This window comes from Macrotis lagotis, chromosome 1, assembly GCF_037893015.1.
Source record: "Macrotis lagotis isolate mMagLag1 chromosome 1, bilby.v1.9.chrom.fasta, whole genome shotgun sequence".
Classification (NCBI taxonomy): Eukaryota; Metazoa; Chordata; class Mammalia; order Peramelemorphia; family Peramelidae; genus Macrotis; species Macrotis lagotis.
This window is the reverse complement of record NC_133658.1, coordinates 20,955,719-20,969,327: the sequence shown is the minus strand read 5'-3', so window position 1 is coordinate 20,969,327 and position 13,609 is coordinate 20,955,719. Positions and strand designations below refer to the sequence as shown.

At 34.7% G+C, this 13,609-nt stretch overlaps 1 protein-coding gene across 2 annotated transcripts in view; it reads right to left on the bottom strand.

Annotated features, from left to right (window-relative positions):
- LOC141512811 (C-type lectin domain family 4 member F-like) overlaps positions 1-11,699 on the bottom strand; it is a 28,029-nt gene extending 16,330 nt beyond the window's left edge. For both annotated transcript variants that reach the window (XM_074222074.1, XM_074222085.1), the window contains exon 1: positions 11,590-11,699. In XM_074222074.1, coding sequence (XP_074078175.1) covers positions 11,590-11,650 — 61 coding nt within the window. In that variant the 5' untranslated portion in view covers positions 11,651-11,699. The remainder of the gene's footprint in view (positions 1-11,589) is intronic.
- Between the last annotated feature and the right edge of the window lie 1,910 nt (positions 11,700-13,609).

The following is a 13,609-nucleotide window of genomic DNA, read 5'->3' as shown; positions in this document are numbered from 1 at the left end:
GGAGGAGGAAATAGGGAGTGACTTTTGAAGGCAGGAGTCTTGACAGAAATAGCTTGTTGTGGGAAATAGCGCATCCTTAGAGCCAGCTATGATCTTGATGTATAATAACCAAAATCAATAACTGAGTACTTATAATGTTGACATAAAGGATGGTACTTTTGAATTACATTAAGTTTAGATATACACTTTTTTGGTTTCAAGAATAAATAATTTGCATAACATATTTGATTGATGTCCATTTAAAAAATAAGACTGGATTATTTGGAGGAATTAAAGATATTAAAGATATAGTGAAGCTATTGCCAAGAGTCAGAAGATCTGAATTTTCATGATTCTTTGATTTCTAAGTTATTCTTTTTTTTTTTTTTAAGGTTTTTGCGAGGGAATGGGGTTAAGTGGCTTGCCAAGGCTACACAGCTAGGTCATTATTAAGTATCTGAGGCTGGATTTGACCTCAGGTACTCCTGACTCCAGGGTTGGTGCTCTATCTACTGCGCCACCTAGCCTCCCCTAAGTTAATCTTGAACAACTAATTTTTTATCTTTAGGCTTCACTTTCCTCACTTGTTAAATGGGAAGTTGGATCAGATAGTTCCATAGTTCTTTTATATTTGTAATTATATTCATAATAACATTACTGCCTGATCATATTTTTGAAACTCTTTGTATACTCCTGGAAATTTGAATATAGATCTTGTGATTATCATACATACTATCTATCTCTATAATCCTAGTGAGAGATTGGTCCAGCTCTAGATCCATATTGATATGAAATAAATTTATGGAATAAATTAGAGTGATTAAGGAAATGAAGAAAAAATAATTAAGTCTCTTGAGGAAATACTAATAACTTAATTGACCAAGATGAGAGAAATGTGAGCATCCACAGTCAAATTTCCATTGATCTAAAGCAATTTCCTAAGGAAGGCTGCTGTGAGACAACTTTTCTACTTTTTGTTGGTAATACCTCCTCTTAAGGAAAATAAATCCAAAATATTGCTTCTTGGATAGAATATATGAAAAAAAACCCAAAAATGTGATGTTTCCCCTGTCCCTTCTGGGATTGTTCCAATTCAAACACACATCCTATCAGTGAACTATCAACTATAAAGCTGATACTAGGTATGTTGAAAGAATGCAATAAAGATACCTGAAGTCTAGTGATAATTTTATCCCCCTTTTCCTGAAATTATTTTCTCTTGTTCATTTTTTATTCCAGTCTATTTAAATTCTTTGTAAGATTTGTCTCTTCCAGGTCATAAGCATTGCATTTCAGTTAGCAACCAGAGAGAGATAGATAGATAGATAGATAGATAGATAGATAGATAGATAGATAGAGAGAGAGACAGAGAGACAGAGAGACAGAGAGACAGAGAGACAGAGAGAGAGCACCAGCCCTGGAGTGAGGAGGTTGACTACATCTCAACACCCCCTCAAATAAGACACACTGTCCCTTCTATCAGGAAGCAGTTTCAGAAGATAAGATCTTTGTCCTAAACCCCAAGTGAATTTAGGTCAACTATTTGAGGGAAGAATGATGAAGGAAAAATTTTATGATAATGAAGAGTTAAACTAATGAGTTAATCATTGTTGTTTGTGCCCTATTTCACAATTAAGGCACTTGGCCATAATGAGCTACTTCTATGAAAACTTCTGACTTTATAAATCACTCCCCATTTCCTTGGGGGGGAGGGTGAGATGGAAAGTGAGGGGGATGAGATAGAAAATGGGAGGGTGAGATAGAAAATAGGAAGGTCAGATGGAATGTGAGGGGAAAGTGGAGGGGGTGAGATGGAAAGTGAGGGTAAATATGATATAATATTATTGTGCTGTAAGACATGATGAATTCAAAGATCTTAGAAAAACATTAAGAGACTTGCATGAAATAAGGAAAAGTGACATGAGCAGAACCAAGAGAAAATTGACTTTAATAATAGCAATAATGTTTTAAGAAGTGAATTTAACTAAATTGAAATTGTATCATATTTAATAATAGCAATGATTTTTTTAAAAGAAAGATTTTATTTATTTTGAGTTTTACAATTTCCCCCATTCTTGCTTCCCTTCCCCCACTCCCCACAGAAGGCATTCTGTTAGTCTTTACATTGTTTCCATTGTATACATTGCTCTAAGTTGAATGTGATGAGAGAGAAATCATATCCTTAAAGAAGAAAAATAAAATATGAGTAGTAAAATTACATAATTTTTTTTCTAAATTGAAGGTATTATTCTTTGGTCTTTGATCAAACTCCACATTTCTTTCTCTGTATACAGATGGTATTCTCCATCGAAGACAGCTCCAAATTGTCCCTGATTGTTGCAATGATGGAATGAGCAAGTTCATCAAGGTTGATCATCACCCCCATGTTGCTGTTAGGGTGTACAATGTTTTTCTGATTCTGCTCATCTTGCTCAACATCAGTTCATGCAAATCCTTCCATGATTCCCTGAATTCCCATCCCTCCTGGTTTCTAATAGAACAATAGTGTTCCATGACATACATATACCACAGTTTGTTAAGTCATTCCCTAATTGAAGGACATTTACTTAATTTCCAATTCTTTGTCACCACAAACAAGACTGCTATGAATATTTTGTACAAGTGATGTTTGTACCCTTTTTCATCATCTCTTCAGGGTACAGACACAGTAGTGGTATTGATGGATCAAAGGGTATGCACATTTTTGTTATCCTTCAGGCATAATTCCAAAATGTTCTCCAGAAAAGTTGGATGAGTTAACAGCTCCACTAACAATGTATTAGTGTCCCAGATTTCTCACATCCATTCCAACATTAATTATTGTCTTTTCTGGTAATATTGGCCAGTCTGAGAGGTGTGAGGTGGTACCTCAGAGATGCTTTAATTTGTATTTCTGTAATAAGTAGTGATTTAGAGCAATTTTTCATACGACTATGGATTGCTTTTATTTCCTCATCTGTAAATTGCCTTTGCATATCCTTTGATCATTTGTCAATTGGGGAATGGCTTTTTAAAAAAAATTTGACTCAGTTCTCTGTATATTTTTAGAAATGAGTCCTTTGTCAGAAATACTAGTTGTAAAAATTGTTTCCCAATTTACTACATTTCTATTGATCCTGGTTACAGTGGTTTTGTCTGTGCAAAAGCTTTCTAATTTAGTGTAATCAAATTATCTAGTTTGTTTTTAATGATGTTCTCTATCTCTTCTTTGGCCATAAAATGCTTCCCTTTCCATAGATCTGACAGGTAAACTATTCCTTGATCTCCTAGCTTGCTTATAATATTGTTTTTTATGTCTAAATCCTGTATCCATTTTGATCTTATCTTGGTATAGGGTGTGAGGTGTTGGTCTAATCCAAGTTTCTCCCATATTAACTTCTAATTTTCCCCAACAGTTTTTATCGAAGAGTTTTTATCCCAATAGCTGGACTCTTTGGGTTTATCAAACAGCAGATTACTATAATCATTTCTTGTATTGCACCTAGTCTATTCCACTGGTTCACCACTCTATTTCTTAGCCATACCAGACAGTTTTGATGACTGATGATTTATAATATACTTTTATATCTGGTAAGACTAAGCCACCTTCTTTTGCACTTTTTCCCCCATTGAATCCTTTGAAATTCTTGACTTTTTATTTCTCCATATGAATTTACTTACATTTTTTCTAACTCATTAAAGTAATTTTTTAGAATTTTGATTGGGAGGGCACTAAACAGGTAGTTTAGTTTTGGTAGAATTGTCATTTTTATTATATTAGCTGGACCTATGAGTGGTTGATGTCTGTCCAGTTATTTAAATCTGATTTTATTTGTGTGTGAAGTGTCTTGTAATGGTTTTCAAAAAGTTTTTGAGTCTAGCTTGGCAGGTAGACTCCCAGGTATTTTATATTGTCTGAGGTTACTTTGAATGGGGTTTCTCTTTCTAGCTTTTTCTGCTGTAATTTGCTAGTCATATATAGAAATGTTGAGGATTTATGAGAGTTTATTTTATATCCTGAGACCTTGTTAAAGTTGCTAATTATTTCTAGTAGTTTTTTAGATGATTTTTTGGGATTCTCTAGGTATACCATCATGTCATCTGCAAAGAGTGAGAGTTTTATCTCTTCCTTCCCAATTCTAATTCCTTCAATTTCTGTTTCTTCTCTTATTGCTGAAGCTAACATTTCTAATAGGATATTGAATAGTGGAAGGGTGATAATGAGCATCCTTGTTTCACCCCTGATCTTATTGGGAATGCCTCTAGCCCATTGGAGATAATGCTTGTTGATGGTTTCAGATAGATACTGCTTATTATTCTAAGGAACAATCCATTTATTCCTTCACTCTCTAGTGTTTTTAATAGGAATGGATGCTGTATTTTGTCAAAAGCTTTTTCAGCATCTATTGATATAATCATATGATTTTCTGATAGATTTTTCTATTGATATAATTGAGTATACTAACAGTTTTCCTAATATTGAACCAACCCTGCATTCCTGGAATAAATCCTACTTGAGCATAATGTATTATCCTAGAACTTGTCATCCTTTTGCTAAGATTTTATTAAAGATTTTTGCATCTATATTCATCAGGGAGATAGGTCTATAATTTTCTTTCTCTGTTTTAACTCTTCCTGGTTTAGGTATCAGCACCATATTGGTGTCATAGAAAGAGTTAGGCAGAGTTTCACCTTCATCTATTTTTCCAAAGAGTTTACATACAATTGGAACCAATTGTTCCTTAAAAGTTTGATAGAATTCCCTTGTGAATCCATCTAGCCCTGGAGATTTTTTTCTTAAGGAGTTCAATAATTGCTCATTGAATTTCTTTTTCTAAGATAGGGTTATTTCAGTTTTTAATTTCCTCTTCATTTAATCTGGGCAATTTATATTTTTAAATATTCCTCCATTTCACTTAGATTGTCAAATTATTGGCATAGAGTTGGGCAAAATAATTCTGAATTATTACTTTAATTTCCTCTTCATTGGTGGTGAGTTCACCTTTTTCATTTATGATACTAGTAATTTGGTTTTCTTCTTTCTTTTTTTTAATTAAATTGACCAGAGGTCTATCAATTTTATTTTTTTTCATAAAACCAGCTCTTGGTTTTATTTATTAGTTCAATAGTTTTCTTGCTTTAATTTTATTAATTTCTCCTTTAATTTTCAGAATATTTAATTTGGTATTTAATTGGGGGATTTTAATTTGTTCTTTCTCTAATTTTTTAGTTGCATATTTAGTTTATTGATTTCCTCTTTCTCTAATTTATTCGTGTGAGCATTTAAAGATAGAATCTAACCCCTGACAGCTGCCTTGAGTGCATCCCATAGGTTTTGGGATTTTGTTTCATTATTGTCATTATTTAGGATGAAATAATTCTTTCTATAATTTGTTGCTTGATCCACTCATTCTTTAAAATGATGTTAGTTTCCAGTTAGTTCTGGGTCTATATCTCCCTGGTCCAACATTGCACATGATTTTTATTGCATTATGACCTGAAAAATATGTATTCACAATTTCTGCCTTTCTGCAATTTATTATTAGTTTTTTATGCCCTAGTATAGGGTCAATTTTTGTGTAAGTGCCATGTACTGCAGAAAAAAAAGTATATTCCTTTTGATCCCCATTCAACTTCCTCCATTAGTCTATCATATCTAGGTTTTTTTTTTAGGTTTTTGCAAGGCAATGGGGTTAAGTGGCTTGCCCAAGGCCACATAGCTAGGTAATGATTAAGTGTCTGAGGCTGGATTTGAACTCAGGTATTCCTGACTCCAGGGCCAGTACTCATATCTAGGTTTTCTAACAATCTATTTACCTCCTTAACTTTCTTCTTGTTTATTTTATGATTAGATTTAACTAAATTTTAAAGTGGAAGGTTGAGGTCTCCTACTAGTAGAGTTTTGCTGTCTATGTCTTCCTGTATCTCTTTCATTTTCTCCTCTAAGAATTTAAATGCTATACCATTGGGTGCATACATATTTAGTATTGAAATCACTTTATTTTCTATGGTACCTTTTAGGAGGATATATTTTCTTCCTTATCTCTTTTAATGCTATCTATTTTAGCAACTACTTTGTCTGAGATAAGGATTGCTACCCCTGCTTTTTTCACTTACACTGAAGAAAAATATATTTTGTTCCAACCTTTTACCTTTATTCTATATGTATCTCTCTGCTTCAAATGAGTTTCTTGTAAGCAGCATATTGTAGGATTCTGGTTTTTAATCCATTCTGCTATTTGCTTATGTTTTAAGGGAAAGTTCATCCCATTCACATTCAAAGTTATAATTACTAACTCTTTATTGCCTTCCATGCTATTTTCCCTCTGTTTGTATCCCCCTTTTCCCCTTTATCCATATTCCTCAATATTTTGTTTTTGAATACCGCCACCTTCAGTATTTTTGCCCTCCTATATAACCCCCTCCCCTTTCTTTCCCCTTCCCCTTTTCCCCTTCCTCCTTCCCTTCCTTCTGTTAGCTCCCCATTTTCTCCTCTTCCCATCCCCCCTCCCTTTTTCCCCTTTTAATACTCGAAAGGTAAGATAAGTTTCTTAACTGAGTGTGTGTAAGTTAACTTTAAGCCAAGTCTGTTGAGATGAAGATTCAGGTGGTTCTCACCTCCTTCCTTCTTCCCCTCTATTACAATAGATCTTTTGTACCTCTTAATGCAATAAGATTTACCCCATTTTATCTCTTCCATCTTCCTGTCTCCTTACTGGCCCCCCTTTTAAGGAGTTATTGTTTTTAAATCATTCTATCTAAGTCACAGAAAAGTTATGACTGTCCATAAGTTCTGGCTAAATATATTCTCTCTAATAGGGTTACAATTCTTGAGAGTTATTAGAGTCTTTCTCCCAGGTAGGGATTCAGCCAGTTTCATCTTATTGAATAACAGTCTAACAGATAAGTCATAAATGACAGTCACTTCTGGCTAAGTATATTCTCTCTAATAGAGTTCCATTTCTCAAGAGTTATGAGACTCTTTCTCCCAGGTAGGGATATACACAGTTTCATCTTATTGGATAGCAGTTTTTTTCTTTACCTTTTTTTTAACCTTTTCAAGTGTCTATTGAGCTTCCTGTTTGATCTCCAAATTTTCTATTTAGCTTTGGTCTTTTCATCAAGAGATATTGGAAGTGTCCCATTTTGTTAAATGTTCATCTTTTCCCCTGGAAGAGAAGGCTCAGCTTTGCCAGATAGTGGATTCTTGGCTGCATTCCAAGCTCCCTTGCTCTTCAGAATATTGCATTCCAGGCCCTTGATCACTTGATGCAGCCAGGTCCTGCATAATCCTTTCTGTGACTCCTTGGTATTTAAATTGTTTCTTTCTAGCTGCTTGCAGGATTTTCTCTTTTATTTTATAGTTCTAGAATTTGGCTACAACATTCCTTGGTGTTTTCATTTTAGGATCTCTTTCTGGAGGGAATCGATTTATTCTTTCAATAACTACTTTGCCCTCTGGTTCCATGATGTTAGGGCAATTTTCCATCACTAAATCCCGTAATATTAAGTCCAGGCTTTTTTTCTCTTCAATGTTTTCAGGAAGGCCTATAATTCTCAAATTGTCCCTTCTTGATTGATTCTTGAGGTCAGTGGTTTTGCTGATGAGGTATTTTACATTTTATTCTATGTTTTCAATCTTTTGGTTTTGTTTAACAGAATCTTGTTGTCTCATGAAGTCATTAGTTTCCACCATTAAGATTTCATTTTTTTTAGAGAAGAATTTTCTTCATTTACCTTTTGCAATTCCTTTTCCATTTGGTCAATTCTATTTTTGAGGAGTTTTCCATTTGCTCAAGTGCAATTTTGAGAGAATCATTTTCTTTTTGCATTTGCCCAGTTGAGGATCTGAGAGAATTATTCTCATTTTGTATTTGTCCAATTGTATTTTCCAAAGATTTGTTTTCATGTTGTGAGATGTTAATTTTCTCTTGAGTTTTGTTTCTCAATTTTTCCAATTGATTTTTTTTAGGTTTTTAGCAAGGCAATGGGGTTAAGTGACTTGCCCAAGGCCACACAGCTAGGTAATTATTAAGTGTCTGAGCCCAGATCTGAACTCAGGTACTCCTGACTCCAGGGCCAGTGCTCTATCCACTGCACCACCTAGCCTCCCCTTTCCAATTGATTTTTAAACTACTTCCTAATTTCTTCAAGGAAGTTGTTCTGGGCTAGAAACCAATTCATATTCACCTCAGAAGTGCTAGATCTCTCTGGGTTAGAATCTATTTCTTCTAAGTATTTCTCCATGGGCCCCCTTTCCTATGGCCTTTCTTTATCTTTCTAGGGTCTTGTTTTGGGGGGGCTGGCTCTCAGAGGTTTGCTTTTGAAAATCCTAGACTAGGCTTTTGTTCACTTGGCTTAGTAATTCCAAGGGCTGGTCGGTAGGAGGTGCTGGTTGCTTTCTCTGGAGTGACTGAGGCCCTCAGCAGCAGGGTCTGAGTTGACCTTGAACAATGGGCTGGGCCCTGGGGTAGGGAGTTCATCTCCCTTTCAGCTGAATGAATTCTTTTGCCCATGTCTGAGGGGGTGGGGGTTGTTTACTGTTTGTACTGGGGAGAGGGCTCTGTTGAAAATATGGAGCTCAGGTCCCTGGCCAGCTGGTTGTTCCCCATGCCTACTCTGAAACTCTGTGCTGGAACTCACCTTCCCATAGCTCCTCTACCCTTGGCCAAAGACTCCACAGCTAAAGTTGGTTCTTGCACCTGCCACTCACCAAAGTCTCTGTGGTTAATGCCAGTGCTCTGACTTCCCCCTGTTGCTGTCCCTGTGCTCTCTTCTCCCAGTTCACCCATGGTCCCCTGAGACAGACCTTGTTAGTAGGGATTCTTCTCCTAGCTTCTCTTTCTGAGTTTTGTCATTCGAATTTCTGTGAAGAGGTTTCTTTCATGTTATTTTTGAGGGAAACCAGGAACACTTAGCACAGTGCCTGTCTTCTCTCTACCATCTTGGCCAGGAGTCAGCAATAATGTTTCAAGAAGTGAAATTAAGTGAATTTAAGAAGAGTGAATAAGTTATTTTGGCTATTATAAAAACCCAAATGAACTATTAAGGATCTGTATCCAAAGAAAGAATTGATAACTATAACTATGTAAGAATAATCTTTCATATGTACCACACACACACACACACACACACACACACACACACACACACACACAAACTTATTTGTGTCTAATGGCCATCTTTAGAGTTGGGGGGGGAGGAAAAATTACATGATAATTTTCTTGTATATTTGAAAGGAATAGCAAATTATGCATAGTAAACCTGCAGTTTCATGTTCAATAATCTTTTACAAGTATTGTTATAGAAATGCTTGTTTTAGTCCATAAATTAAAAATAAAATAAATTATAAAAATTAAATAAGCCATTAATGAATCCTCTAAGGAAAAATTCCTTAGAGGCCAGATGGATTCACAAGTGAATTCTACCAAACATTTAAAGAACAATTAATTCCCTACTATATAAACTATTTGGGGAAATAAAGTCCTATCAAATTCCTTTCATTACACAAATTTGGTGCTGATAACTAAACCAGAGCCAAAACAGAGAAGAAAATTATAGACCAATTTCCATAAGGAATTTTGATGCAAAAATTTTAAATAAAATATTAGCAAACAATTTAAAGTACAGCACTATATCACTAGGATCATAGACTGTGACCAGGTGAGATTTTTACTAGAATTGCAAGCTCATTATATAATAAGAAAACTATCAGTATAATTGACCACATCAATATCAAAACCTATAGAAATCACATGATTATCCCAACAGATGCAGGAAAATGTTTTTGACAAAATGCAATATTCCTATTAAAAACACTAGAAAGCACAGGAATAAATAGAGCTTTCCTTAAAATGATAACTAGTATTTATTTAAAACTATTATCAAGCATTATCTGTAATGGAGATAGGCTAGAATCCTTCCCAATGAGATCAAGGAGAAAGCAAGGATGCTTGTTATCACTATGAGTTTTCAGTACAGTTCTAGAAGTGTTAGCTACAGCAATTAGGGAAGAAAAAGAAATTGAAGGAATTAGAATAAGCAATGAGGGAACAAAACTCTCACTATTTACAGATGATATGATGATATGGTTAGAGAATCCCAGAGAATCAACTAAAGAACTAGTTGAAACAATAACCTTAGCAAAGTTACAGGAAGTAGAATAAACTGACATTCTATGTATTACCAACAAAGTCTAACATAAAAGATAGAAAGAGAAATTCCATTTGAAATAATTGTAGGCAATATAAAATACATGGAAGTCGATCTTCCAAGGCAAATCCAGGAACTATAAATTGCCAAATACTTTTTTACACAAATAAAAGCAGAACTAAATAACTGGGAAATATTAATTGCTCAGGGGTCAGTAAAGTCATTATAATAAAGATGACAATTCTCCTTAAATTAATTTCTTATTCAATGACTTACTAATCAAACTATGCAAAATTGTTTTATTAAGCTAGAAAAAATCAACAAAATACATCTGGAAGAACAAAAGGTAAAGAATATCAATGGAATTAATGAAAACAATCATGAAGGAAGTGAGAAATATGGCCTCGTTGTACCAGATCTCAAAATTTATTATAAAGTGATAATTATCAAAATTATCTAGTACTAGCTAAGAAATAGAATGGTGGATTAGTGGAATAGATTAGGTACACAGGATTCAGTAATAAATGACCATAGTAATCTAGTGTTTGATAAACCCAAAGACCCCAGATTTTGTGTCCAGAACTTACTATTTGACAAAAAAAAACTATTGGGAAAACTGAAAAAAAACCCAGTATGGCAGAAATATCTATCTATCTATCTATCTATCTATCTATCTATCTATCTATCTATCTATCTATCGAGAGAATTGATTCAAATTTGTAAGAATACAAGTCATTCTCCAATTGATAAATGGTGAAAGGGCAAGTACAGGCAGTTCTCAAATGCAGAAATCAAAACTATAGTCATTTGAAAAAATGCTCTAAATCATCAATTAGAAAAATGCAAATTAAAACAACTCAAATACCATCTCAAACCTATCAGTTTAGCTAATAATGCAGGAAAGGAAAATAATAAATGTTACATTCATGAAGAATACATAATAAAAAGGAAATTTGTTTAAATAATTGTTTAGTTTGTTTGGATATGTTTTAGTGTGGTTTGGATAAAAGCAAGGCTTTTTGACCATTGAGAAAGAGGAGGAAGGGGAAGGACCAAAAGAGAATTAGAAAGAACCCAGGATTTAGATTTCAATAGCCTAGGCTGAATTTTAGCCATGTTACCTATGAGATATTGGGCATTTCATTTCCATAGGTATCAATGTCTTTATCTGTCAAATGAGGGTTGGGGACAGGATCAAAGGGTTCTTAACCTAATTTCTCCATGGATAGATTCAGAAATTAAGAAAAATTTATCTAACCATTAAAATTTCCTTTAATTTATAGATATAATCAAGAAAATATGATTCTCAGAAGAGTCCATAGGTTACCAGGGGATTAACCTCTCTTCCTTTGCTTCTTGTTCTCCTATGGAACCTTTGTGACAGAAGAGCCTTGGGAGAGAACTCAGGAGATGGGATTTTGGTTTGCCAAGAATTGGAGCAAAGAGAAGGTAAAAGAATCTAGGGACTCCTATACTCACCTGATGGCTTTGGCAGTGGTTTTCTCTTTGGAAGGTTAATGTATATGCTTTCAGAATCCATGGTCCCAACTTTCTCAGTGTCAGATGAAAAGTTTCGACTTGTAAGCCCTCTAAGCTTAATGGAAAGAAAGTGGAAGTTGATGCTTTGGCTTGGCTAAAAATACTCCCACCACAGAGGATGTGTGTGAATATGCACATTTATCTGTGGTCTCATGCTCATCCACTAAACATCAAATCAGATCAGAAAAAAATGGTCAGTACTATTTCAGAACATCTGGTAAGACTGGATATGGAAAGTCGTATCTGCCACTTATATATTGCTGCAGCAGATAAATAAATTTTCTCTGGAGCACATAGAGTTCAAAAGGCAGATGAGAAAACTGGAAAGAAAGATGAGTAAAGAATAAGCCTTGCATTGAACTTTTGAGACTGGAACTGGACCAACTTCTTAGAAAGCCCCCTCTGACTAAAGAATAGGTGATGACCTCGACCCTGACCTACCAATCTTCTTTTTCATTTTCATAATCAGGCTCTCCTTTTCACTTTCATAATTAGGTCCTCCATTAAGGCTAAAGTAATATTTATACTGTCATTTCCAAGAGATTTTTTTTCTTCCAAGCTTTGTATAGTCTTAAAGAACCACTCACTCACATGATAACCCTCACAATACATTTACTAGTTAGAATCATAAGTAAAATGGATATGAATACTTTGCAGTGGTTGACTCAGCTGTCCAAAATCTCAGTTTTCCAGTATCTTTGTCCTCTTTTGTTTAAATTGACTCTATCAACTTCCCCAGTGACTCCTTGCCATACTTGTGGATCTCAGCTTCTCCCATCTTTTTTAGGAGTTTGATCTATCAATTATTTTTTTCTCTCAACTTCAGTCTTTTTTTTCTCCATTTCTATTTTCTACAAACACTCAAGTCTACCTTACCCTGAAATAAAATTTCACTGGACCTTCCTATATCTCTCTTTACTTTCACTTCAAACTCCTAGATTGTTATTAAATTCAGGTGGTCTTAACTCCCTCACTCTCCCTCACTATCTTCTCATTTCTCAAATACTTAAAATTTGACTTCCTGTCTCACCTCTTAACAGGAAACTGCTTTTTTGGGGGTTTCTAATGATCTCTTTTTTTAGGTTTTTTCAAGACAAATGGGGTTAAGTGGCTTGCCCAAGGCCACACAGCTAGGTAATTATTAAGTGTCTGAGGTCAGATTTGAACCCAGGTACTGCTGACTCCAGGGCTGGTGCTCTATCCACCATACCACCTAGCCGCCCTGCTAATGATCTTTTTAGAAAACTTTTATTTTTATATCATCTTCATTTTCCAAAATATCCCTCTCTCTTCCTCCACCCAGAAAGCAATTTCTGATAACAAAGAATAAAAAAGAAGGAAAAAAGTTTCCCCAAATTAAGCTTAGAATCAGAAACTCTGTATGTGGAGCATTAGTTATACTTTTAGACATGTCTGATTCTAAGTTCATCTTCATGAGATCAAATGTGGAAGAATCAGATCAAGCAAAGGGAATAGAAAGTGTCTAGGAGAAGAGGGTGATCAACAGTTTAAAAAATACAGAGTGGACAATGAATATAAGAAACAGACATCTAATTGATTAATTAAATGATCATTGGCTGTTACAGAGGTTATGGAAAATTGTTCAGTCATTTTCAATCATATTTGACTCTTCCTGACCCTATTTGACAGAGATACTAGAGTGGTTTGTCTAAATCAGGAAGACTTGAGTTCAGATCTGGTCTTAGACACTTCCTAGTTACATAACCCTGGTCATTTAATCTTTGTCTGCCATAGTTTCACAGTTGGGATATGGGGATGATAATCATTGTACCTACCTCTCAAGGATGTTGTGAGAAAAAGATGAGACAATGTTTATAAATGCTTGGCAAATCCTAAAACATATAAATACTAACCATTGTCATTGTTTGTATAGCATATAGCCATTGGACACTCATCCACTTAGCAGTATCTTTCCTAGAGTATGTTGCCAGAGTGGAAC